Consider the following 26,224-nt stretch of genomic DNA (forward strand, 5'->3'; position numbering starts at 1 on the left):
AAGAGACTGAATCCAAAGTCGTGTAAGAAGAAAGACAATGGGCGCAATCAGTGAAGGGAAGAAACGCCGTGCAAGTCGCGCTGAAGAAGAGCAAATGGGAAAGCGCGGCAGGCGGCGATTTGCACGCGCTGGTTGGGTGAATGATCTTACGTCAGCATGGGTATTCACCGCCCTTCGGAATAGCCATTGATCCGATAAGTGGGGTCACGTTACCGGGTCAGTGCAAAAAGCAGTAGCCGATCATCTGCAGCAACAAGTACTCGCTAGTCTCCCCCTCTATAAACTTGGTCTCTTTTAGACTATAGAGCTTGGGTATAATCTTGCAGGCTTTCCGGCTTATACCGTGACTTTCTTTTACTTTCTTTGCTACAAATCCTTCTATATTTACCTTCCGCCTTTGTCTCCGTGCTACAAACTCCTCAACCACCCGAATCCCTGTGGCCTGACCGGACACGATACATCAGATTACGCTGCGATCACAGCTTCCTTCCCCCCCTTTCTGTCAATCTGCAAACTCCTTGACTACCGACTTCCTTTCAACCATGGATTCTATGAGATCTCTCAACACGTCCCTGCCGAGCTCGACCCCGCGTTCGCAGCCACCAGAGCAACTCCTGCAAGCTTTCAAGGCCGCCGCTCTATCTGTCACCAACCTTTATAAGAATGCGGTTTGCGAGCAGGCTCAGGCCAGACAAACTGGCTATCAAGACGCTCTGGAAGATCTTCTTCATTTCTTGGACCGTGAGAATTTAGGACTGGGAGATGGAGAGGGCTGGCGAGTTCGACAATGGGCAACAGAGAAATGTGATGGAACTGGATCTCAAAGCAGTGATGAGGAGGAGCGTGACTCGGAGAAGCGTGATCGAAGCGCCACTCCAGCCAACCCTCGCAAGGACCCTGAACCCACGCCTCGTACAACCTCTACATCGAACCCGGCCCCCCGCTCCGACACCAATAACTCCGTTGTGACTCCGCAGCCCCAGGAGAGCCCCATGGCAGCTCCCACTATTTTCACCTTTACAGCTGGACCAGCTTTCCCACAAGAACTCGATATGGATCTGCAGCCCTCAGATAATTCGACATCGCCTTCGCAAGATGGTGCTCCCGTCAGCGTCTCTGTCATGCCTCGAAACTCCCGCCAGCAACACCGCCACAACAATCTTAACCGTCCAGCCAACCGTTTCCCTCCTCGCGAGTCCCCGTCTAGCATTGGTTCAAAGCGAAAGTTCACAGTCCCCGATTTCTTCGACCTATCTGGAATGTCAAATGGTCGGGATATGTTTGGAGGCGGCAAACGCGGACGCTTCACCTAGGCAACCTATCTGCCTGGACTACACGAGGTAGACGAGATGACGAATTTCCTTTCTGATTGTCACTAACACTGGGGGCTTTCTTTTTCGGGTGCATACTTACGAGGGGTTTCTTGCATAATGTTTTTGCTGCATTTTCGCCTTCTGGGGCTTTCTTTCTTGTTTCTTTCCTCTTTTTTTATATAACCCCCGTTGCTTTCCTATGGCTTCTTATACAGCATATAGAGGGATTTGAGTGGTGATACCCAGTTCTAGTAGCTATCACGGAGTCCTGATAGTCGAACAAATCAAACTTCAATTTAAAATACCCCCAAAGGCTTCCTGGCTTCATAAGCAGTATCTTGTAGACTTTATTATACATCTCTATCATACATCCCATCATAACCCCTTTGAAACATAACAATGCTTAGTTGAATGCTCGCCAAAGTCCCATGCCAATAAGTGTAGCAGAGATGGTTGCAATACCAAGCTGCCTTGAGCCCATCTTGTATTTTGTTGGCCCTTGCATGATAATCTTTTCTTGTTTGCGGAGGTTTTGCATGCCGGTATAGTAGCTGTAAACGCCGAGGCCGATGAATGCCGCTGAGCCTATTTCCAACAAATCAGTAAAATGTTCTTGAGTTATTCCCCTATGATTTTCATAGCATATGACAATGTTGAGGTTATTGAAAACGAACCAGTAACTCTGCAGGACAAACAGTCATCGTACTTCTCCTCGGCCAATACTTGTTTGACGTCCTTCTGCTGGATATCCCAGTGCTGTGTGTCTGTTGATGGAGCCATGATAAAGCACAAGAAGTCAAGAGCTTCACAAATGTGTAGAATAAAGAATGATATCAATCTCAAATGATCGAGTGACGTATATTCAAAAGGAGGGAATCATGAACAGCCAAAATGTAATCTAGGGCGGGAATCAGTGGCAGAATCCACAGCTTGATTGCGAGCTACTCCGATATACAACTCCGAGTTTCTGCCTTAAACAACAGCCAAAATGAGCGGCGAGATCGATGCCCTCTACATATTTGACGAGCAAAAGTGAGCTGGTTTAGCCTGACCCCCTGAAATTGATCTGACATACCTCCTAGCGCCCCTATCGTCGAACATGTGTACCGTGCCCGCCCACCCTCGGCCGCGGCCATCCTGCCCCTCTACCTCGCGCACGCAGCCCCGCGACCTTCTTTGCTGTATTTCCCTAGTGCAATCCCGCCGGTCACAGTTTACTCCATAGTTCAATCAAATCTACTGTTCCTTGCCGTGAGTGAAGTGGACACAGAGCCACTTTTGGTGCTCGAGTTCCTACATCGCGTGGTGGATGTATTGGAGGATTTCGTTGGTGCTCCGCTTCTTTCAACGAAGATCCAAGGGAACTACGATGTTGTGGCTCAATTACTACACGAGATGTGCGATGCGGGAGTGGTATGTAATACGGAGCCCAACTCTCTTCAGGAGGTAGTCGAGGTCCCGGGCTGGATGGGGAAGCTTCTGGGGGGAATCAGTGTACCTGGGTAAGTATTTCCAGTTGCGCATCGCATTGATCACATTCCTGATGAATTTCCTCAATCTAGCTCTTCTACACCCACATCAAGCAATCCTCTCAAACAGTCGCTGGCCGCTGCGGCTGCTGCGCAAGGCCCAGCGATTCCTTGGAGACGGCCCGGAGTACGGCATACGTCGAACGAGTTATATGTCGATATTGTCGAATCTCTTAACGTGACTATGGCACCATCAGGGCGGCTGCTATCAGCATTGGTATCTGGTACTATCGCATTTACTGCCAAAATATCCGGAGTCCCCGATCTACTTTTGTCACTATCAGCTCCCGGTGGTCAGCAAGCGCTCGCCCGCAAGGTCGAACTGCCCGTCTTCCATCCCTGTGTTCGTCTCGCCCGTTGGCGGGAACGTCCAGGTGAGCTGAGCTTTGTGCCTCCGGATGGTGGATTTATCCTAGCTGGATATGAAGTCGATCTCCTCCCAATAGACCCGGATCTCGATCAACCACCCAGTCATATGGAAAAGCTATTTCTCCCCGCCATTGTGGATATCCGCAAGTCTATAGGCCCAACTGGATCTGATTTTGAAGTTCGATTAACTCTCAATACCGATTTCCCTGGTCAATCTTCATCTCGACCGGCCCCTTCTCGAGGTGGATCAGGGACATCTACACCTTCCTTCCTCGGTGGTAGCAGCTCCACAGGTCCGGTCTTAGAGGAGGTGGTTGTCAGTGTTCCAATTTCGAAGTCTGTGCGCCACATTACGGATATGCAGGCCAGCCGTGGTGATGCGCAGTACTCTCCTGGCACTGGTCTGCTCGAATGGCGAGTTCCTACTGGGCGCGATGCCGGAACAATTACGGGAACTGCGACTCTCCGCTGTACTGTTGCTGGCTACCCGTCGGCGGATGACGACTTTGACAGCCTAGAAGAGGTTGATGAAGATGCCAATGCAAATCTACTGCAAGGTTATTACGAAGACCCTGCTTCATATGATAATCCTTCCGCATCCACTTCCCGGAAAACTCGATCATCCGACCCTACGAAGAAGAAAAAGAAGAAGAAGAAGTCAACCAAAAAGTCATCTCGTTCTGCTGCTACCCTCGCAGAAGACGTAGGCGACGCCCCGGCCGAGGGCGTCTCTGAAGAGCGAGTCAAGGCTTCTGCCTCTCCTTCCCCTATCCCCTCTAAAGCCCACACCCCAACACCTCCACCATCACATATCCTCTCTCCTAATGCGTCGCAACTCCCATCATTTTTTACACCTTCATCTGCACCTCGTCCCGTGGCGCGCAGGACCAAAGCCCAAGTCAACGCGAGCCTTATGCCAAATTCAGCTTCTGTCTCCTTCTCAGTGCGTGGCTGGCTTCCATCTGGTATCAAGGTAGACAGTCTTAACATTGATCAACGCCGCAGTCGTGGCGTTGGAGAAAATGTTAAGCCGTATAAGGGTGTGAAGTACTTATGCGTGAGTCGGCGCGGCGTGGAGCGTCGTTGTTGATCGAGATCCATGGACTTATTTGATATATTCAATGAGATTTATGAGGCATGCATGAAGCGTATGACATTTATCTGGCTAGTCTTTTTTACCATATATGGCATAAACTCCAGATTGATCTTGAAATCTTCAAATTGCGGGGAAGTATTCACACTGGTATTAAGATACCTTCCTAAATGAAGCTGGTAGCTCTCGAGTGCTATTATGATTGTGTATAAACCCGGTTAGCCCTATCTTCAAGTTGTTGTATGCACATGTGTGCGTTCTCATCCATCACATCCATGGACCCATTAGGTATACATGCGTACTACTAAGGCGGCACTGGCAATTACCTACACATGGTACCCACCTCCAGGGCTAGCACCTAGGGACTAGTTGTGACATAGCACTTGAGTAGTCCGAGTCTCCTCGACCTAGTATGCTTCATCGGCCTCCTCCGAGTCCAAGTTACCTCCCTCGTGTTCCTTGGTAGACGACATATAATTGTCTTCCTCTTCTTCCGCTTCCCTTCAAGTTTCAGATTCCTCTTCTGATTCATCTTCCCATCTCTCTTCCGATCCTCCTTGGTCTTTTATAGCATGGTCCTTTTCTAGAATAATTCCGATCTCACGCAATTGACGGATATCTTTGTGACGTGAAGATCGAGAGGGAAAAAGACATTCCTCCATGCGAACATTCCAATAATTTTCCAGAAAATCAAATATTGATAAATGTGAGTGTTCACATGCAAAAACGAATTCATCTGTCAACTGTTCTAGAAGTTGGATGGGCTCCTCCCATTCCCACTGCATCTCCTTGATTTCATCTGGATGTTTCGGCTTGTCCCCTGGCCCTGCGACATGCACACAAGTATGCCGGATTTCCAGAGTTTCAAAAGTGAGAGCTCGAAAAAGAGCTTCCGGGTCGTTTTCGAACAGAGTGCCTATCCCAAAGGTGGCATACTTATACCAATCTGGAAGTTGGACTCCATCCAATCTACCCATGAAGGGTCTTTCTAAATGAGATCTTGTAGAAGCCCGCACAAAGCTGGTAACAACACAGCAGCCACGCTTAGAGCAGGCACAGACACAAGAATCCAGATATGAGTCCCGCTGGAGAAGGTTCATTAATTCCAAGGCTTCTTTATGATCCCATGGATCAAAGTCAACTTTTTCCAGCTTCAACAAACGCAAGCCAAACCCCTTTGCGACATAATGCAAAGCTGGGGAGTCCAATCTCTTGCGGTACGGATCCGCACCTTTTTCAAGCAACCAGTTAATGAAGAACACAAATGGGAAAAAAGTCCAATTAAGGTCCAATCCTGATCACCTAATACCATCAAACAAGTAAATCCTTCGTCGCTCAGTACATCAACGTCTTTAAAGCCAGCATTCCACAACATTTCTGCGAGTTGAATGTCCATTCTGATGCTGGCATATACTAGCCAGTCTTCATCCTCAGTAAAATCGGTTTCCACCTTGTAGGATTTCAGTAGTCGCCACACTTTTCCAGCATGGTACCCAATAAGCGCATCTGGCCGTAATCGAACTTGACCAAGGATATTGTTGGGTAAATTGGCCTCGGCAAGATATTGCAACTCCTTCCTTCGCTTCGCCAGATTCCTGACAACTAATCCCTGTATATGGACGTTTCGATTTCTCAATAAGTCGATTTCCAATGAACCGATGAGAGAGTTTGAATTTTCGTGGAATAAGAGTAGTCGGGCACTTTCGAATAACGACATGCCAATTGCGTAACGCAAAGACCACTGGTCTGATTGTAACCCCGAAATTCAACAAAATATCCAACCCCTCAGGCCACATTACGTAATGATTGAAAACGGTGTTCATGTCGGATCGACTTCGAATAAGGGACTCAACATGTCGTTTGTCTTTTGAGACTAAAGGGACTAGCAGATCGGAGACCAATATAACTTTTCGGGAATTAATATAGTCCAGCCGAGGAGTACGCATTGGATTTTGATTACTTACCTCCCTCTGGGAGTTCATTGAGAAGGAAAGTTGTTCCGAATGGGAAAGGGTAGGCTTGTTGGTGAAAAACATGCCAACCTATTCCCCAATCCGTTATCATGTACCCTGCTTCCAAGAACACCGATACAAAATCCAGGGTCTGCCGACCGGAATATTCACTGGGGAAGATAATGCGGTTTGAATGGGATGACAATCTGTCGAGAGTAGTTATCCCCTCATTGTTCGACCAATTGAGTAAAATTCCGCGGTCGTCGATGTCGTGCAAGATGTCGAGAAAGCATTGAAGAACAACTTCATAGCTTGAATCCACGCTGGTGCAGGAGATTTTCATAAATTGCATTAATCGATCAACTATGTGCTGGAATTAGGAATACCAGTTAGCTTCAAGCTCCAAGGTTCGTTCCACAACTTTCAAAAATGCTAAAAACATTATACTCCTGTCCCGAGATCTCAATAACCTGAATACCGACAGTGACATCTGGGCATCGTAACCTGGGTGAACGACACTTACATCCAAGAAATTATGTCCATGTACATCTACATCCGTGGGGCATGCATCCTTATTGTTGAATAAATAGATCACGTTCCGGTACATGCCCTGGATGGCATTGATTCGATCTGGTCCTGATACCCTAACCCACCAACTTACATCATGAAGGTTAAGACCATCTATCAAGCTGAAACCGGTGAGTTTTCCACAACTCGACGAGCAGAGAGATGTTGACCAATTCTAAACGGTCCTTTTCCAACGGTCCAGTTCCAGGCAACCCAGATAGATCGTCAAAGGAACATGTTGCAAAAAGTGTACTTCGCTTGCCAAACCTTGATTTTCTGACCTGGGTAATAGAATGGGCAACCTTTCTTATGAACCAATTCAAAAGAGGCAAATGTCTGCACAGAGTAGAAGGGATTAGAACGAGGATAAGAGCACCAGCATGTGGATTGAGACTTGTGACGTTGATGCCGAGCCCGAACCATCATGTCTCCTGTGTGATGGAAATCTTGGAGATTTTGCTGGTGATCATTTTGGAAAGTCTCCAGCAAGGCTGGCTCTAGAATTGGCTGTAATTGCCATTTGAACGCCATCGAGATCTAGACCTTGTTAGTCTCCATCTTTCGTCATGTTGGTGGTGATAATCTCAGACAATTTTGTCGCAACGCCCATTTGCCTTCTCTTGTCTTTCGACAACCTTCCTGAGCATGTCTTCCAAGCCTTCAATTTTCCCTGTATCTACGGCAATATTCAAAATCGCTGCCTCAACTGACTTCATTCGATTGTCGTTCTCAACTTTTCCATCGATATCCATGGCACTGTGCAGTCATCATGTTAGCTCAAATTTCTTATCGATATGAGTTGACCGATGGAAAAATTCCTAGCGTACATTCTCAACGAGCTGAGCGCCATCTCCAGGTTGCTCTGCAAACCCTCAATCGTATCAACTCGACCCACCAGATTCCCCCATCGAAGAGGGTAAAGACATCGTTCGAGATATTGCTTCGCCTTCTGAGACTTGCCTGACGAGGAGTCACGCTTCACTTCGTCCAAAGATGACTTCAACTTCTCCAAACCCTGCTTGCAATCCAAAAGGCACTGGCTAGCCGTTTTTATTTTCTCGGCAACGATGGAGGAAGAACGGTTGAAAGCATCAGGATTCGAGATGAGGTCGGAAATAGCCTTCAGAACTATCTCAAGCCCTTTGGCCTTGGTCGCGACATCACCGGTCTCATCGTGGAAGGATTTGAAATGTGATGAATATGTCACTAAGCCTTGACATACAGAAAGGCCTAGAGATATGACCCCAGCAACGCTGGATACCAGCGAAAGCTCGGCCATGGCAGACAACAAGAAAGATCAGGTTATCAATACTGAAACCCCCCAAAAAATGGGAGTCTCCCGCTATCCACCGGTGAGACTGAGTTGACTCTAAGCGCCCACCTGGGCATGATGCGTTGTCCTGCTGGGTCACCTGTCGCTTTGATTGGATCCTTGTTTTATCGCCACATATGCACGATCACGACCAATCCATGTACAGCTCTTGATTGGACTTCATATCCCAAGCCACTTCGAACTCCGATAACTCATACTATGACGTCGCAAGCCAACTTGGACATAGATTGACAACTTCAACATTTGAAGATGCCGGTAATTCACAGGTAAAACGAAGCTACAAGTACCGGAACAGCAACTGAGGGATCATTACGCTTCACAAAACCCTCCGAATCGATCAAGGTCCAGACAAACGGCTCAATCAAAAGAGACAGGGTCCACCGATGTGTCAAGGTGGGTCGTAAGCCGAGATTAAAAACGTTTATTGCAGATCACAGTAGCCAACCTCCGGTCATAAATGAAGATCGGCAATATCAAGTCCCGAAATCGATTCGCTAGAGCTATTCATTTTAATATACACTTAAAAAGAAAGTAAACTCCGTAACCCATCCGCGTTATGCTCATTCAAGTTCCTCAAAGTTTTGAAGATCGGCGTTCCAGAAATTGAAGCACGACGTAGGCAACTACAGAGTCGTTAGAATATGCTCTTTTGAATTGCGTTGACAAAGGAAATGTGAATCTCCATTAAAATTAAGCATTTAAGAAGTGTATCTGGTTTGTCTTGGGGGTATCAAGTCTTGTGAATCAAGGAAAAGGGGAAAGAATGAGTGTAGGGTGACGAGTCGATCTGTAGAAGCTCGCTTTGGGGAATTTGAATATGACATGAAGATGTCGGGTTGACCAAGCCAGGAAGTATCCAGGTTCATTTGTCGTCTCCTTCGTCTGATGGAGATGAACAGGGTGAGAAGATGAGACAATGACAAGAAGACCAAGCATTAAAATCTCAAGGGGTATTTGAGCAAAAATTTGGGGAATATAGCAAAATACAACAATGGAGATCACACATATCAAAAGGGAGAAAATAACAGCAGAAGGGGTTTACTCACTGGCAGCGACAGCAACGGCACGACCCGCACCGGTTTTGGCATTGCCACCACCGAGGGTCAAGAAATAGCGCAACCATCCGCAGGACAGCTTGCGACCGTCGCGGTCAAAGTCGGGCTTCAAGCTGCTGGCAGCCTGGAACTTCTCGACCTTGCCAGCATACGGCGGGTAGCGGATAGCGAGGAATCTTTCAACCCAGCTGGGACTGGTTGTGACTGTACGACGGTGGACCCAGACGTCGAAGCTGGCACGACCACGGTAAGCGCCATTTCCACTCTCACCGACACCGCCGAATTGAAGTGTGGGGATGTGCAGGGAAGCGTCATTAACGGCGACACCACCGGAGCGAGTAGAATTGATAACTGGAACACGTTAGCTTGGGGGTTGAGTGGATAGTAAATGGGACTTTTGCTTACTCTTGTCAGTATCAGCCTTTGAGCCGAATGGGTACACACCCAGCGGGGTACTCTGAACGCCATTCGCAACTCTAATAGCCTCATCTAGATTCTCCACGGGGAGGATCGTAATGAAAGGACCGAAGCTTTCTTGGCTACACATGGAGTCCTCAACTGAGTCAACCTGGACCATGGTAATATCGATAAACCGGGACTTCTCATCCATCGTGCCACCCATCAGAATTTCACCCTTAGTGTTATCCAGCATACCCTTCAGGCGCTGGAAATGTCCATCATTGATGATATGCGCGAAATCAGTTGAGTTCTTAGCGCCATTGGGATAGAACTCGTTGTAGGCGTTCTTGAACTCCTGAACGACCTGTGGCACAATAGACTTCTCGACAAGCAGATAGTTCTGCGAGGTACAGAGCTGACCCGCGTTAACGGCCTTAGCCCAGAGCAAACGGCGGGCCACCAATCGCGGGTCGGCATTTCTGGAGATAATAGCCGGGTTGATGCCACCCAGCTCCAGAACGACCGGAGTCAAGTTAGGGGCCGCAGCCTTGGCGATGATGCGACCAACATTGGCACTACCGGTGAAGAAGATCTTATCCCAGCGCTGAGCCAGCAAGGCTTGTGTTTCGGGAATACCGCCTTGAACAACAGTGTAGCATGAGGGGTCGAGGCTAGACTCAATAATCTTTTGCATAACAGCCGCGCTGTAAGAAGCGCTCTCGCTGGGCTTGATAACCACGGTGTTTCCAGCTGCGATAGCACCAATAACGGGACCCAGAGTCAATTGGATGGGGAAGTTGTATGCGCTGGAAGTAAAAAAGAAGAAAATGGTTAGTCTGCGCATTCCGAGTCCGAGCTTTCGAAAAGGCCACGACATACCCAATCACCAAAACACAACCCAGGGGATCCTTTCGGATCTTTGGGTTCATAAACTTGAAAGAGAAGTCGATATCGGCGGGTTTCTCATCCTCCATCCATTTGTACAGGTTCTTGGAGGTGAATACAATATCATTGAGCACCCATTCAACCTCGAAATTCTCGGCCTCGAATCGCGGCTTGTTCAGGTCCTTGGCAAGAGCCTGGACGATTTCCTCGCCGTGGTCCTTGATGCTATTCAAATACTTTGTTAGTTTTCTTCCAAGGGTCAGTTTTGCATGCAAACTTACGCCCAATAAAACTTGCGCAACTGGAGAAGACGGAACTCCACATCGCGTGTCTTGTGTTCAAGGAAAGTCTTCTGGGCGGTGGAGACTCGAGCAGGGATCTCCTCGATGGGAGTGTATTGTAACTCGGTGAGTGTCACACCCATTGTGTCGAGATGTGAAGAAATATGGGAGAATTGAGAAGGAGAAAGGAGAAGAAAAGATTAAGAAATTAAAAGAGTATAGCTGGAGGGGGAGCTCGGGTACTATTTAATAACCTTGGAAGTTGGAAGTTCTCCGCATCACAGATATCCACATGCGCTTCGGCGCTTTACCTTGAACCGAATGTCGATCCCGGACCTCTTTTGCTGTTTTGGTTAGTAGAATTTTGGAAATGTTTTGCTTCAATTTGAAGTTTAATTATTTTTGTATTGATCGGAGAGATAAGTTATGCCGATGGTTCATCTAATCAATTCCTTCTGATTATTTTAAAAGTAATCACTATATAGTCAACGTCACTGCAGAAACCTGTCGCCCCCAAAAAGCCCCCAACCCTTAAGGAAGCCCCCACCTGCACCCGTGAGCCGCGGTTTCACGCCACGGCCCCAGTTCCAATGTTAAAAAAGGCCGTGGCCCCATTTGTTCATGTAAGATGTGAGGATTTTAGCTCAGTAAATGAGAGTGAGATTACGGTAACCAGTGGGAGTACTAATACTAGTACTTTTTTGTCCTAATCATAACTCTAATAATACTAGCAGAGAGAGATGTGAAACATTCAGGGGCTCAGAAACCCCCAAAATTTCCAAGTTTGAAAAATCCAACATGTTTCATTCAAGCATCAAGTACTAGGTAACTCATGCATTAATTTGACTAATGCAAATGATGGCCTCGTGGGGGCATGCCGATGGGAATCAAAAAATATAGACAGGAAAGAGAAAAATGACTTCAAAGAAAAGAGAAAAAAAAAATCAACGCCAAATCGTAAACGTTTAAGACCCACATTAACACTAATCTAGTGCTTGAATTGGTCCTCGGTCACTCCCTTACCCATAGCTGCAGTACTACTCACACCACCCGAAACCATCTTGAGCAAGTTATCAACATAGTTCGCACCACTCCATTTCTGGTGAGTCACTACATCAACACCTTGTTCCATCTCTGGTTCCTGAACCAGTTCACCATAAGCACGCATACCATTCTTGGCATATGCCTTGGCGAACTGGTGTGAGATAAGCGCAGTAGTGTGCAGACCAGCGAGAGTGATAAACTGCCAGCAGTAACCCAACTCGCCGAGACGCTTAATATAAGTCTCCTGCTCATCACGAGGCATCGCTTTCTTCCAGTTAAACGAGGGGGAGAGGTTGTATGCGAGCTTCTGCTCGGGCCAGATGGCGTGTACACCGTCTGCGAACTCCTTTGCCTGCTTGTAGTCTGGCAACTTGCTCTCCATCCAGATGAGATCCGCGAATGGTGCGTAAGCAATCGCGCGGTTCACGGCGCACTGAGTACCACCCTTGTAGCGGTAGAAACCCTCACGGGTACGAGGAGCATCCCAGTTGAAGTAGATGTCCACACCGGTGATGGCCTTGGCGATAGCACGGGCTTCGCCGTTGCTCTTGCCCTTAGCAGCCTTGAGGTATTGATCAATGAGTGCCTGCTTGTTACTGCCCGCGCTGGCGTTGATAGTGTCGATGACAGCTTCATCGAAGAGCTTGAGACCGGCCTGCGCGACCCATTGGTCTTCGATAGCCTGGAGAGCGGCACCGTTCTTGCCGGATTGCTCAGCGGCAAACATCAGGTCGTTCAAGGGTTGGATGTTGGGGTTTGTGGCACCGACGACAAAAGAGTGGTCTCGGTGGTCGATGGTGGAGGTGATGAGGGTGGCGGCCTCGGAGTCGGTACGGGCAATGGCCAGAAGATCGGAGCCCATAATGTCGGCCTGGGCACGAATAGCCACGAGGCGGTTGATGTGTTCGCTAATAGGGACAAGTACCTTACCGGCCATGTGGCCGCACTTCTTAGTACCAGGAGCTTGGTCTTCAATGTGAATACCGGCAGCACCGCGCTCAACAAACAGCTTGGTCAATTTCATGACGGCAGTCAAACCACCGTGACCGGTGTCGGCATCAGCAATGATGGGACGCAGGTAGTCAACATTTGCCACCTTGGACCGTTGGTCCTTGGGGGTAGTAATGCGCTCTTCGCGTTGTTTCCTGTCGTGGAAGAGCTGTGCCATGAACAACTGGTTGACCTTTTTGGGGACGGTATCCTAATCGCAATATGTAAGTCCATGCACATCTGAGTATAGCTTTCTAGGGATCCTTTTTTTCATTTTCCACATACCATGGGGTAATCCGCCAGATCAGGGGAAGGCTCATCGGTAGATGAGGCCGTTGAGGAGCTCTGCCAGCCGGAAACATAGATCGTATCGAGGAATTGACACATTTGGGTGATCATTGTGGGTTCGAGACAGCCATAGGTGTAGCTAGCCTGCTTGGTCTGTAGATGTGAGAAGTACTTGTTAGCTTATCCACACTGGAATTCATGTCACGGTCTGCTGATTTTCTATCATACCTTCCAGTTTCCTTCCAAAGTACGCCATAACTTCTTGGCCTGGACATTTGACGGGTAGTCAATTGTCAAAGTGCCGCGCTTTGCCACAATCTGCTCCGCCGTGAATGGTCGCTTGGTGAAGCGCCAGCGGTCATCCATCCACCAGTTCTGAACAGCCTGAACATCAGCCGCATATTGGCGGTCCTCATCTTCAAACAGACCCATGATGACTTTTGTAGGGATAATAAGACAATCGAAGAGGTGATCTAGTAGACTGGTATGTATGTACTCAGGGATGACTGTATAGTCCAGCGAATCCTCGGATATTAAAGATAAAAGTATAGACAAATGCAAATTGTCATGAAAAGAGAATAGAAAAGGTTTGTAGCAAAGACAAGCCAAGGGAAGCACTTGATAATAAATGAAAAGCACGATCACAAGCCAGCTGGGAAACCAGGGTACTTATTTACTTTGCGAATGCGTCACAGCCCAGTCGGTAAACGCTCGGTTGACCGAGACCAAGAGTCCAACCACAGAATGCCTAGGCTCTCTAACATTTGACTATACATGATACGCCGAAAGGCGGAGTGTGCGGGTGCGGTTCGGGAGAGAGGATCCAGATACTGGTGATCCTCGGTCTAATGGACAATTGGGCTCGGCGCTCTTGGAGGCACTTGCCACTGCAACATGGCGCATCACGAACATTTTCTCTGTCTTCAGATATGAAAAATCCATCGGTATCTCATCAATGAAGCTGTTCAATATCGACAATTATTTTTTGATCTTCCGAATCTATGTCTATGGTTCCGTACAAGGATTCGAAGGACGCGAATAGATCGGAACGACGAAGATAAAATGACGTCGTTGAACATGTGGATGAGATCCGTGACAATACACTGTATTTTTCACGTGCATCTCGAAATTAGACATCATGGGATTTGGAGCTTTAAAAGGCATGTGAGTGAGGGCCAAAATGAGATACCTATTTAAAATCAATATTTGTGATCATTATACCTGCTTTTTTCCGATTATTCTTCCCATTTAGTCTCATAATCCTGATCTTATCTCACGGAATAACCTCAAGGTACATCTGAGTCATCCATACAGTTCTGTCATGCCCCGGTATTCGGTGTATCTCCACCCGCCCATATTGGGCTGAACAACCCATGAAGAACCCGACTCTGCATGCATTAGTGGTTTCCAATGTCTTTTCACATTTAAAAAAACACAACCTTGGAATACATCAGACCCGCCTCTGTACATGCACCCGGTTTCAACCACATCTTACCCACCATGCATAGTCCCCAGATTTATTCCAAACGTTTATCCGAACCCCAGGGAAGAACGAATACCCCAGGATCTACCGCAGCTGGGAATAAGGATGGACCACTCCAGCGCTGGCACGTTCGCACCATTGAAGATCTACATTACTCGAGTCCGAATCTACGAAACAACTTGGAAACACCACGAATATAGACCGGAGCAAACAGTCCATTCGTCGTAAATGCGTATCCAATAAGAGTCATCCACTGTGTATCCTTAAATGACTCAGTCTAACCGCCTTCGTTGGACCTCGGCTCATTCTCTACGCACCTTGGGGTCAACTTGTAGCTAGTCGCCCCTGTCGAGTCATCTGGTAGCAGCCTGAGGACACTAACTTGGACCTACTGTATGCGGCCCGGAATCGACAAAGGGCCCCAGTGCCGGTTCAGATAGTGTTCAAGTACTACTAGTACCAGTAAGAAGATATGACCGTATTCTGCGCCACTCAATATGATAGACACCTTGCATAACAATTTGAATTAGTAGATTCATCTGAAAATGGTAGCCTTTTAACTCTCTTACTATAACATCTACCTAGGTATAACTACTAGTAAGAAGATACAAGTCCCGAGGTCCAGTATCTAGTAGATATCACCATCAAAATAGTAACTCCTCTCCGCTTGACAGTCTAGATTCACTCCTCACGAGAACAACCTCGGGAAAACAAGGAACGCCCCACTACTGTGACAAATGGTCAAAACTATGGCATCAAGCCGTCCCAATTATAGAGCCACAGCAGTTCAATGGCGTTTATATTTGACGCGGATCGGGATCCCTAACGCTCGTTTCGGACGTTGACCGGAATGCTTAGGGGTTACCGAGCGGGCCCGAATTATTTTCGCTGTGGCTGAGGGGCTATAATACACACAGGTAAGAGCCTGGACTCCAAGCACTTGAGCTTAACTTGAAGCGTCAATGGACATATGGATCCATCATGATGTATTGATTCAAATGTTGGAACTGCGGGGATTGGACCCGGGCTTCTACACTATAGCCTCAGGGTTGTGGATACTCATGATAGCAAGCGATAATATTGAACTAGCGTGAGGGTCCTAAATAACATTTGAACATTCAAGTTTGAAACAAAACTACATGTGTTTCTAATTGCTCCTCCACCAAGACCATGCTACTAATGGGAGCTGGGAACTCCCCAGAATTCAATAAATCATCCGTAAACAGAATAGTAAAGACCATGCATGTATCAACCCGGCGCCTGTACACATCCCCTTACCCGCCTTCAAGTTTCATGTCATCAGTGCCAGTTTTGCCAAGATGTGCTATGCTCCTTTTTTATTTTTTTCGAACTCATGCTTGAACAAACGACCAAGTCCAAGGGTCAGTTCCTTCCAAGCTGACTTCAACGCATACGGTATGGTTTTTGGGTGCTTCTTTTCATGGGTTCGTCAAAATATCCAACATCAAAGCACCGTCCTATTAAAATGCATTCTGCGCATCAATCGCCTTCTTGTATGTGTCGTAAGGCGTGATGGTACCCAGAGAACGGCGCATGTGTGCGTTAAGAATCTCCAATCCGTAAACGTAACTGGCGTTGACCCAGCCAAAACTATGAAAATATTAGCAAAGATTCACTGAGCGGATTGACAATTGGATTCCAAGCTTACCCTTCACGCGGTGCACCCTTGAAATCGGTGCCTTGGTTACCGTACTCGGCATCAACACGGTGTGGATCAATAGGCCGTGTCACATCATACTTCTCCACAACCACACCATTGAAATCCACAAACGCCTTGGTGATCATGTACAACCATTTGTATGCCAATCTCTCCGCTTCATCCTGGTATCCGTAGCGCAGGAATCCAGTCCATGCTAGCATCTGCTGTGGTGCCCAGCCGTAAGGGTAATCCCACTGTCGGTTCGGTCGCTCCAAGCCTACCGCGCCGCGAGATTCCTCTGTGCCAGAGACAAGACCACCAAAGTGCTCGAAGCGAGGTAGAGCCTGGACTACCATCTTGGCAGCCTGCTGTGGAGTCGCGAGACCAGCCCACATGGCCCAGAAAGTAGTTGCAGTCTCATAATCCTTGCGCTCCTTCTTCACAGTATCGTAATCGAAGAACATTCCCTTCTCTTCGCTCCAGCAGAGCTGATCCATCTTCTGCTTACGCTTACGAGCGCGACGGTCCCAGGATGCAGAGGTCTCAAAGTCGATGTTCTGGCTCTGGGCGGTACGGAACTCGGCTGGGATTTCCAACTTATCCTTGAAGTGAGTTCGGATGACACGCGCGATATCAACCTCATACTTGTAAAGCAGGGAGTTAAGATCAACGGTGGCCAGGTTGGCGCATACTCTTTCAAGGCGGTAGCTGGTATCGTGACCGGACTCACGCACTCCTCGGTCATGCAGGAAGTATTCATCTAGCTCGGGCTCAATCACCTCACGGGAGTTGTAGGCCTTAACGAATCCATCGAATGACATTCCGTGCTTCTTAGCGTACGGTGTGAGGATATGAGTGAAGTGGGTAGGCTCTGTCTCGGGAGGCACGCCCCATCCTTCTGGGCGGTATCTGGAAAGGCCACTGACCGGATCGAGACGTGGCTCTGCGGCCCAGACACTGTAATACTCCTTGATAGCAGCGAGAATCGAGTCTCTAAGGAAGTCCTTGGCATCAGGCTCTAGCTTGATTCGGTCATAGACACGCAGGGCCATGTCAGTCAGGAATGGGGGCTGCGAACGAGTCAAGTAGTAGGTACGGTTGGCATTGGGGACCTTTCCATAATGCTTGATCTCGAAACAGAAATTGACAACCATGCCCTTGGCAAGATCAACTCGATCACTCACAAGGAGACCGAGAGACTCCATGTAGCTGTCCCATCCATAAAGCTCATTAAATCGGCCTCCTGGCACAACGAATGGAACACCCTGCAGTTCCTCTTCCTTAGTAACTTCGTTAATGTTCTTCTCCATAGCTAGTGCCAGCAGTCCAGGCTTCGCGTTCAGCTGGTTGATGTATTCTGGGGTAATATCAGACTGTAACATAAGTACCTCCAGGCGCAATTCCGGACGCTGCTCGGCAATCTTGGAATAGTATTCAAATTGCTCCGGAGCACCTGGCGGGATGTAGACACGAGGTCTAGGATCCGATGTCCAGTCCTTAGGATCTCTTCCAGCTATTTCAATGTTCGACCCATCAATACGTCTTGTTAGTGCCTTCCAGAACATATTCTTGATCAGTCGCGAAAGTCGGGCAACTGGGTTCTCGCTGAGACGGGCCTCATCGAGCTCGATATGCTTGCGACCATAATCTTTCGCGATAGTGAGCTCCTGAAGCAGGTTGGAAAGCATGTATGTGCCGCGCACATCTACCCGATTAATTCCAGATGAGTTCGCCGTTCCGACCGAGAGCACCTAGTGGAGTTAGCAATCGGTAGATCTATATGTGGGTCGATTGGCATACCTTGGGGCCAACATCCTCGATGGTAATTTGCATATTCTGATCGGTATCTTCCTGCTTCAATAGAGCTTCCAGGGTCTCCTCCACGTCGATAAAGAATTTGCGGGGGCGGCGGGATGCCTCATCTGTAAAGGCGGGGTCAATCGCAGGACTCTCGAATCAATCGTTTAGAACATACCTTGACTTCCTCGCCTGGAGGGCAAAGTGCCTAGGAACTCATTGATATCTTCGCGACTGTAGGCATTCACGCTCTGAAAAGTTCGTGATAAAAGTATATTAGCCGGAGGTCCCGGGCGTTTAGGTACCTATGGTGTGGTGATGGTGGCTGCTTACCGCCGAAAAGGTACGTCCGCGACGAATCCTTGCCAGGGATTCTTCGTTGCCATAATAATCATCCGGATGAGAAAAAGGATCAATAGAGCCCTGCCGTTGAGGGGCGTTTGACGAGCTCATTCTCTAGCGATGCAGAGGAGAATAGAGGGATACAATAATCTCCAGGGTACGAAAGTGGGCGTAACGCAAGGTATGGTGGGTGTATGTTTCCACACCGACTCTTTTGTGTTTTGGGTTGTTCTTTTTCCGGGTCAAAGCTTCCAGAAATCCCTTTAAGGCAGACTGGGGTAGTCTAGATCGACGTTGGGCAGCACTCAATCACACCAGTTCGTAGTGTGTAGTGTTAAGTAGCTAAGAGGATTGGAAGTATTCGTGGGAGGGGTTTGGGTGGTGGTTAAGAGGCGAGATAGGGGCAAATTGAGTCACAGAATGAGACAGTCACAGTTTCAATTGGACGCAACGGACGGGAAGATTGTATGAAAATCAACGAGTCGTTTAGAATCTGAGATATGCTGTGTGAAGTGGGATGGTCGGATGATCTTCAATAATGACGGCATGCAAAGCGATGATGTCGCCGCTCCACAACCTCCACCGTGAGTTGCCCCCGATAAGCGATGATAACAGTAAACCCGGGACCCGTAATAAAACCAGTTGTCAGAGATGAAAAAAAAGAGCTTATGGTTGATAAGCAGTACTAAGTTCAGGGGAATTTCTTTTTTTGGTCATGGGATCTATAGATTATAAGCGAGTCAGGAAAGGGGGCAAATAAAGACAAAAAAAGCAATAAGATTGTATCCAGCCTTTCACCGGAATGTCAGATCCAACACTATTTGCCCCGGACTCCGCAATCGGGGCCCCGGAATGTACTCCAATGAATGGAAATAAAAGGAGAGAAAAAAAGAAAAAACAGATAAGAATAGAACTATACAATACGCTATTGGATTATCTACATACATGACTCAAAACTGCATTTGATCACCTGGCGCGTTTAGCGACCATGTTACAGCTTGGCCGATATTGCACTACCTCCATCCACCGTGATGGTTGCACCATTGACATACGCGCCCGCACGACTGCTCAAGAACAAGCAAGCACCAGCCACATCTTGTGGTGTTCCAATTCGGCCGAGTGGCACCCCGGCCTTAATTACGTCGCCCATAGACTTAAGAGTCTCAGCCATCATCTTACTTTCGAAGGGGCCACAAGCCAAGGTATTCGAGCTGCAGAGAGAAACAACTATTAGCATTGGTCTGCAAAAGACGTGATCACTTTAAGCTTGGCAGAAAGTGACTCGTCAGAAACGAGGTGTATCATTGCCCCTTACGTGATATTGCGCTGGCCCAGGTGGTTTGCCAGTACCCGGCTCAGGTGGTGCAGGCCGGCCTTGCTGGAACTATAAGCAAAGGTCTCCAATGAGGGAACACGGAGACCATCAATGCTTCCAATGTTGATAATACGGGCGGGATCATTCGGGGCGGATGCCTTCTCCAGCAATGGAGTCACGAGCTGGGTGAGGTCGAAGACTCGGTGCAAGTTGAGAGTCAGGACACGGGTAAAGGCGGCTGATGGATATTCATCGTAGGGAGCGCCCCAGTTGGAGCCGGAGTTGTTGACAAGCACGTGGAGCTCTAGAATCAGTTGAATAAGCAATTAGCGATTGTCACACATCAGATGAAAGTCAATGGACTGACTGCTCTCGCGCTTGCCGAGCTCCTCTGCTAACTTCTTGACATCGTCATACTTGTAGAAGTCAGCAGGGATAGCATGAGCCTTGCCCTTGCCGAGCGCGTTTAGCTCGGTAACAGCCTGCTCGCAAGCCTTTACATCTCGTGAAGAGATGTAGACCGTAGCACCATTGGTCACGAATCCTTCAGAGATCATGCGACCAATACCTTTGGCTCCGCCAGTGACCAGCGCCACTTTGCCCTTGGACATGTTAGCAGGAAACTTGGAATAAGGAGTTCGGTTTGACTGTACCTCAACGTTGAAAAGACTCTGTGCATCCATAACTGCAAATTTGAATAGTTCCGAGACAAGCTTGTACTATCTCATATGGTTCATAAATCTTATAAACCTCCCCTGCAAGCTCCCCCCGTTGCACTACATACCCGAGACCGAGGGGATGAGCCGAGGCCCATTTGATCATGACTAATCTCCTCGTTATTCACGCTAGACTGAATCTGGCATGTAGTTAGGGCAGCTAATTTAGGGTTTCGCGGGGCGACTTTGCGTCCTACATTCTCAGGTTGTTTTGGGACTATAATCACGCCAGCGTTACTTGCATTGTTGTTTCGATCGAGTCTTATAACTCAGATTCACCATGGAGGAGCTATTGGCAAAACATCGCAAGGAGCAAAAAGAGCTCCAAGGCCGCATCACTCAGAAGAAAAAGTCCGCCACAAAAAAGACTCGCAAGGGCGTCAATGATGATTGTGAGCGCATGCAACGAGAGCTCTCAGAAAAACACCAAGCGGAGATCGCAGAATTAATCGGAGGCTCAACTGAGCCAGTTGAAGCTTTGGAAGACCTCAGTATAGAGGACGAAACACCAGCCGACTCCGAACCCACCGAGAACAATTCCCCTCAAGCCACAGAACAAACACCAAACTCGGAAGAGCAAAGCCAACGAGGCAAGAAGCCCAATCGCCAAAAGGCTCGACTAGCGCGACGAGCAGCAGAGCAAGTTGCTGCCGCAGAAGCAGCCGCCGAAGAAGCCGCCAACCAAACAGACTACAGAGGCAATGAGAAAGAGGTGATGGAAGCTGTATTCAAGAAGCTTGGGCTGAAAGAAACTGAGGTCAATCCCGACGGACACTGTCTCTATTCGTCTGTTGCCAAACAATTGGACGAATCCGGACTCGGTTTGCGGCCGGACCCAAGCCGAATTATCCTCCAGCCGACAACACAATCGCGCATCGACACCGTCGCGTCACCACAGCATGACGGCTACCGGGCTGTCCGAGCAGTTACAGCAGACTTTATTCTGGAAAATAAGGATGACTTTGAGGCGTTCATGGAGGAATCATTGGATGAATATACGCGGAAGATTAGACTGACTGCGGAGTGGGGTGGCCAATTGGAATTGCAGGCGATCGCTCGTGCCTACGGAGTGGATATTAATGTTGTTCAAACCGATGGACGGATGGAAAAGATCGAGGCTGGCGACATGGATAGCTTCGATGAGGAAGAAAAACGCCGGCGCGTTATTTGGTTGGCCTACTACCGACACTCCTACGGACTTGGTGAGCACTACAATGCTCTCACCAAGCAGTCCTAGACAAGGCACCCGCTACGCACTGGATCTAAGTGTCTTGAAAGCATAGATATACAAATCATTCGAATAATTTATAAATGATTTGGAGGTGGACCGTGTGCACTTCCAGACTTATCTATTCGTTTTTTTCTCTTTCCAGATGTCGGTTATATGCCTTCCGCGCCCGCTGTAGAGTTGCCACCCAGCACATCTAGTTTCGTCGACGCCAAATGGAAACTCTATCGTGGATAACCCCGTTCTCACCCTGGCCCTTCACATGGGTTCTCCCTGGCTGCCAGTAGGCCACTCTTTCAAGACCCGACTTGCTTGGCTCCCGAAGGGGATCCTGCTTGACGAGACCATTTTTGTATGGGAGGTCCTCGCCGGGGTGGCTTAAATGTTCCACATATGCCTCCGAAGGCGCGGCAAATGGAGGTCCATTAGCCTTGGGATCCTTGTGGCGAGGATACTCGAGACAAATCAAGTTACCCCTGGGGGATGGAGCCAAGAGCTGAGTATGACGAAGTGCCCACTTGGGGCGAAGCGCCGGTTCCAATGCACAAAAGAACTAACGACCAGTCAGAATGCGAATATTGCAAGGAATAAATAAGAATAAAAAGAAAAAGCAAACATGATACACCTCGTCGCGTGACCAATACATATAAGCCAAACGGATGATTGCATAAATACTAGACAAAAGCAAAAACATTAAATCCCAACTTACAGTATAGTCGTAGATCAGGTCAAATCCATTGAGTGGCACACCAATGGTCTGCAGCCACGCATCATCGAAGAAGTCTCCTTGAACAAATGTGACTTTCCCCTTACCAACAGATTGGTCTCGAACACGGTACCAACTATGATTCTCGGTCTCCTCCTTTTTGCACGCCTCAATGGCACCAGGGCTGTATTCCAGGCCATATGCATCAAATCCAAAACTGGCCAGAAGAAGCACGTCCACACCTCTACCGCAGCCAGGGACCAGGACTTTACGTCTGTATGATTGACCTTGTGCATCTTCACCAATGGCTCCACCGATGGTACCACGCTGTTGATTCAAGGTGTCTTCCAACGCAGGGTTGGGGAATCCCTCATCCCAAGGGAGCTTGCCACCTTTCTCCCAGAGAGAAGCCCAGCCATCGACATACTTGCTATCCTTGAATTGAGCAAGGTGAGCCTGGATATCCTCGGGTTGAATGGTGGTAGGGACGGTCATCGTTGATGTTTTAAAATGGTGCGGGGTTATAGCGGGAAGAATGAGGGTCTCTTATATCCAAACTTGAACACGAGTCAGGTCAACTGGTGTGTTTACTGTGGAGATTGGTATCACCGAGATTCTTTCCTCGTTTCTCAACGACTGATGAAATTGAATAGGTGAATAGTTGTCAAGTTCACCGTCATTTTTGAGCCATTCCATACAGGTGGATTTCCAGTGGGCTTATTAATCACCTCCTTGCAGATGAGCGACCGTGCCAACTTGAACCTGCAATGTGAGTGTTGGGGCTTTCTGAAGTTAATTTGAATGGCATTCTCTCACATATCTACCAGACGATACCTATGGTTATATCAATTGATGTTAATGTCATTGATTGTTGATACTGACCTGGGTGACCCAGTAGCCCATCCCGGTCTCGCCATATGTCGGCCCGCAGCCAAGGCGTCTGACGTTTCTAACAAACTGCCAATCAATGAGAGAGTGGATTCAAGTTTCCACAATCACGCGACCCCAGGACTATGAGAGCCAAAATGAGTCTATCATGACCTTCAAATTTCATCAACGGTCGTATTTGGAGTCAATCTTGGGTCGTACCCCTCAGGATAATAATCCTTTTCAATTTGCCGACGGAAGACCGGCAAATCGTACTTCATCATGACTGGCTCTTGTCATGACAGGCCCACGGGGCGAACTGGGGATAGGGTCTGCCCAAAGTCCCCTCTTCAAATTGCTCGCTAATCAGATAACACGGATTTTTATCCACTGTTAAATGCCTTATAAGGATGTTCTGCCAGTGAGTCTCGGTCCGTCTCGGTGACTGTCGGTGTTTCCGAATGTGTTAGTGGAACTTGATTCCTTCGAGTATCGCAAGTTGGTATACTACCCACAATCATTATTTTACTCTCTTTTCCCCATCAGTTACTTCGGGGGAATTGATAATCAAAAGACGAATTTTTTCTTTTCCGACGCCGAATCAAGTATCAATAGGCTGTGGTCGATCATTGAGCCCACCCCCAACTACTACCCTGGATCGTTCCTGCTTTTCTGTTCATATAGTTGCCAGGCAGAGAGGATCTACACCTTCCTGTTTTAGTTTCTGGTATATCATCCGATTTCTGGGTTTTTTCAGTTCTCCGAACACTTGACGATCTCATCAGATCTCTTCTCTTGGCATTGTTTGGAATGCTTGCTATCACTACTACATTCGGTATCAATCCAGCCGCATTAGGTCAAATTTATTCGTTTTGATCAGATAAATCACCTCAAACTTACTGATTACAACCGGAGACTACGGTGCTTCGAATCGTCATATTATTATCGATCTTCGGAGAATTCCAAGGTTGTTGCAGTCGTTCCATGTTCACAGATAAGGTTGCCTGCCTCGTTGTCGATCTGAGTTCTGTGTTCACTTGCATAGGATCTTAGAAAGAAACTCTACAAACCGAACGGGTTCGCAACTCGGCCATCTCTCTCAATAGTGGGCAACAACGTCGAAATGGCTTCAACTAATCCAGAACTGCCAGCTATCAGTGCCGTTGGCAACGAAGCAAAATGCACCACCAGTCATGATGTAGAATCCGAGATTCACGATTCAGACTCTCATTCTCATGTGCGATCACGCAGCTCAAGTATCACCAACGAAGAGAATGAAAAGAACAATGACCCCGAAGCCGCAAGATCTGTATCACGCCAAAGTATAGAGCTTGGTCCGCCAGTCGTGGTGCCACGATTGAAACGAAGGGGACTGCTTGGTCAGATTACTCTTATTGCGGAGGTTGAAAACCCGAGAACATACTCCCGACACATGAAATGGTTCATTACTTTTATCGTCGCCCTAGCTGGAGTTGTTGCGCCAATGGGAAGCGCCATCTTTTTACGTGAGTTCTCATAACTCTGACTTTATTGTGCCTTGAAACTAACCAGGTCACCACTTCAGCTTCGCTTTCTCAGGTAGCGAAAGATTTGCATACGAGTTCCACCCTGGCCAACCTCTCAATTTCCTTGTACATGCTGTCTATGTCTATCTTCCCCCTCTGGTGGTCATCATTCAGTGAACGACTCGGGCGACGAACGATCTATATCTCTTCATTCGCCATCTACATTGTTTTCAACTCCCTTTGCGCTAAATCAAACACAATCGCCATGCTCATTGTTATGCGAATGTTTGCGGGTGGTGCCTCTGCTTCGGTCCAAGCTGTGGGTGCTGGAACAATTGCAGACCTGTGGGATGTTCACGAACGAGGCCGCGCCATGAGCATCTTCTACTTAGGCCCTCTTTGTGGACCTCTGCTGGCACCCATCATTGGTGGTCTATTGGCGCAGCGCTGGGGCTGGCGAAGCACCCTGTGGTTCTCGGCAGTATTTGGTGCTCTTATTTTTATCTTCATTATCTTTGCCCTGCCAGAGACACTCATGGTGCAAAAGCCCATTCTACCGCCTATGGATGAAGATCAGAATGAGCCCCTTGATCGACCACTGAGCCGCGTGTCAACCCAGCAAATGGTCAATTCTACGACAAGGTGGCTAAAATTCTTAAAGATGAGCTTTATTGATCCTCTGAAGATTGTTTTCTATTTGCAATACATCCCAGTTCTGTTGAGTGTGTATTACGGCAGCATCGCCTTTGGCTCACTTTATGTGTTGAACATCAGCATTGAAGACACATTTGGCAAAGCACCATACAACTTCAGCACAATCATTGTCGGTCTACTTTATATTCCCAACTCATTAGGCTATTTTGCTGCCAGTGTTTTTGGAGGGCGGTGGATGGATTCCATCATGCATCGGGAAGCAAAGAAGGCAAATCGATACGACGAAAAGGGAAGGCTTGTGTTTCGCCCAGAGGATCGCATGCGCGAGAACGCATATCTTGGTGCTTTCCTGTATCCTGCAGCTCTTATTTGGTACGGCTGGACCGTAGACAAGGGCGTGTTCTGGCTAGCTCCGGTAAGTCCTATGCAACACTCAATATGAGAATACTGGATAATACTAACTGGCTTTCAGATGATTGCCAACTTCTTTTTTGGAATCGGATCCATGCTGATTTTCTCCATGGTCACTACTATGCTTACCGAGTTCATGCCCAAGAAATCCTCCTCTGGCGTCGCCCTGAACAACTTCGTGCGAAACATCTTCTCCTGTGTGGGATCATTCATCACTGCTCCGATCATCAATGCTATCGGGAACGGCTGGCTCTTTACAATCCTCGGAGTTCTCGGCTTTGCCAGTGCCTCCGTCATCTTTTTAATGAAAAGATATGGCCCTCGATGGAGACTGAAGATGGATGAACGCATGAAGTAATGGTGTCTCTGGGTTGACCTCTGCATTTTGCATTTTTACGCGGCGTTCAGCATACATACTTCAAAATCCTTATTGCCTTTACCA

General features: G+C 47.9%; 12 protein-coding genes across 12 annotated transcripts; 4 read left to right on the plus strand and 8 right to left on the minus strand.

Annotated features, from left to right (window-relative positions):
- Window positions 1-542: 542 nt before the first annotated feature.
- N7483_004408 (uncharacterized protein) lies at window positions 543-1,313 on the plus strand (the record flags this gene model as incomplete). Its single annotated transcript, XM_057087845.1, has 1 exon — window positions 543-1,313. One exon carries the CDS (start codon window positions 543-545, stop codon window positions 1,311-1,313), a length of 771 nt encoding a protein of 256 aa, XP_056947674.1.
- Window positions 1,314-1,716: 403 nt separating this feature from the next.
- N7483_004409 (uncharacterized protein) lies at window positions 1,717-2,093 on the minus strand (the record flags this gene model as incomplete). The annotated part of the gene is made up of 2 exons (XM_057087846.1): window positions 1,717-1,898; window positions 2,009-2,093. 2 exons carry the CDS (start codon window positions 2,091-2,093, stop codon window positions 1,717-1,719), a joined length of 267 nt encoding a protein of 88 aa, XP_056947675.1.
- A 208-nt stretch (window positions 2,094-2,301) lies between these two features.
- On the plus strand, window positions 2,302-4,301 carry N7483_004410 (putative AP-3 adaptor complex subunit mu; the record flags this gene model as incomplete). Its single annotated transcript, XM_057087847.1, has 3 exons — window positions 2,302-2,345; window positions 2,396-2,815; window positions 2,876-4,301. The coding sequence occupies 3 exons, from the start codon at window positions 2,302-2,304 to the stop codon at window positions 4,299-4,301; spliced, it is 1,890 nt and encodes a 629-aa protein (XP_056947676.1).
- A 506-nt stretch (window positions 4,302-4,807) lies between these two features.
- Window positions 4,808-6,021, minus strand: N7483_004411 (uncharacterized protein; the record flags this gene model as incomplete). The annotated part of the gene is made up of 2 exons (XM_057087848.1): window positions 4,808-5,535; window positions 5,607-6,021. The coding sequence occupies 2 exons, from the start codon at window positions 6,019-6,021 to the stop codon at window positions 4,808-4,810; spliced, it is 1,143 nt and encodes a 380-aa protein (XP_056947677.1).
- A 1,386-nt stretch (window positions 6,022-7,407) lies between these two features.
- Window positions 7,408-8,102, minus strand: N7483_004412 (uncharacterized protein; the record flags this gene model as incomplete). Its single annotated transcript, XM_057087849.1, has 2 exons — window positions 7,408-7,579; window positions 7,651-8,102. 2 exons carry the CDS (start codon window positions 8,100-8,102, stop codon window positions 7,408-7,410), a joined length of 624 nt encoding a protein of 207 aa, XP_056947678.1.
- A 1,092-nt stretch (window positions 8,103-9,194) lies between these two features.
- N7483_004413 (hexadecenal dehydrogenase) lies at window positions 9,195-10,919 on the minus strand (the record flags this gene model as incomplete). Its single annotated transcript, XM_057087850.1, has 4 exons — window positions 9,195-9,562; window positions 9,617-10,416; window positions 10,490-10,720; window positions 10,777-10,919. 4 exons carry the CDS (start codon window positions 10,917-10,919, stop codon window positions 9,195-9,197), a joined length of 1,542 nt encoding a protein of 513 aa, XP_056947679.1.
- Window positions 10,920-11,764: 845 nt separating this feature from the next.
- On the minus strand, window positions 11,765-13,530 carry N7483_004414 (isocitrate lyase 1; the record flags this gene model as incomplete). The annotated part of the gene is made up of 3 exons (XM_057087851.1): window positions 11,765-13,021; window positions 13,096-13,251; window positions 13,327-13,530. 3 exons carry the CDS (start codon window positions 13,528-13,530, stop codon window positions 11,765-11,767), a joined length of 1,617 nt encoding a protein of 538 aa, XP_056947680.1.
- A 2,532-nt stretch (window positions 13,531-16,062) lies between these two features.
- N7483_004415 (alpha,alpha-trehalase) lies at window positions 16,063-18,491 on the minus strand (the record flags this gene model as incomplete). Its single annotated transcript, XM_057087852.1, has 5 exons — window positions 16,063-16,192; window positions 16,251-17,992; window positions 18,042-18,163; window positions 18,217-18,289; window positions 18,372-18,491. The coding sequence occupies 5 exons, from the start codon at window positions 18,489-18,491 to the stop codon at window positions 16,063-16,065; spliced, it is 2,187 nt and encodes a 728-aa protein (XP_056947681.1).
- Window positions 18,492-19,371: 880 nt separating this feature from the next.
- N7483_004416 (short chain dehydrogenase/reductase family) lies at window positions 19,372-20,509 on the minus strand (the record flags this gene model as incomplete). The annotated part of the gene is made up of 5 exons (XM_057087853.1): window positions 19,372-19,591; window positions 19,696-19,999; window positions 20,063-20,297; window positions 20,349-20,414; window positions 20,480-20,509. 5 exons carry the CDS (start codon window positions 20,507-20,509, stop codon window positions 19,372-19,374), a joined length of 855 nt encoding a protein of 284 aa, XP_056947682.1.
- Window positions 20,510-20,691: 182 nt separating this feature from the next.
- On the plus strand, window positions 20,692-21,648 carry N7483_004417 (deubiquitinase OTU2; the record flags this gene model as incomplete). Its single annotated transcript, XM_057087854.1, has 1 exon — window positions 20,692-21,648. The coding sequence occupies one exon, from the start codon at window positions 20,692-20,694 to the stop codon at window positions 21,646-21,648; it is 957 nt and encodes a 318-aa protein (XP_056947683.1).
- A 187-nt stretch (window positions 21,649-21,835) lies between these two features.
- Window positions 21,836-22,840, minus strand: N7483_004418 (putative thiol methyltransferase; the record flags this gene model as incomplete). The annotated part of the gene is made up of 2 exons (XM_057087855.1): window positions 21,836-22,192; window positions 22,349-22,840. The coding sequence occupies 2 exons, from the start codon at window positions 22,838-22,840 to the stop codon at window positions 21,836-21,838; spliced, it is 849 nt and encodes a 282-aa protein (XP_056947684.1).
- A 1,495-nt stretch (window positions 22,841-24,335) lies between these two features.
- On the plus strand, window positions 24,336-26,140 carry N7483_004419 (MFS transporter; the record flags this gene model as incomplete). The annotated part of the gene is made up of 3 exons (XM_057087856.1): window positions 24,336-24,717; window positions 24,777-25,786; window positions 25,844-26,140. 3 exons carry the CDS (start codon window positions 24,336-24,338, stop codon window positions 26,138-26,140), a joined length of 1,689 nt encoding a protein of 562 aa, XP_056947685.1.
- Between the last annotated feature and the right edge of the window lie 84 nt (window positions 26,141-26,224).

Source organism: Penicillium malachiteum (genome assembly GCF_028827825.1).
Source record: "Penicillium malachiteum strain IBT 17515 chromosome Unknown utg000002l:1.0-8849297.0:1.0-8852440.0, whole genome shotgun sequence".
Taxonomy (NCBI): Eukaryota; Fungi; Ascomycota; class Eurotiomycetes; order Eurotiales; family Aspergillaceae; genus Penicillium; species Penicillium malachiteum.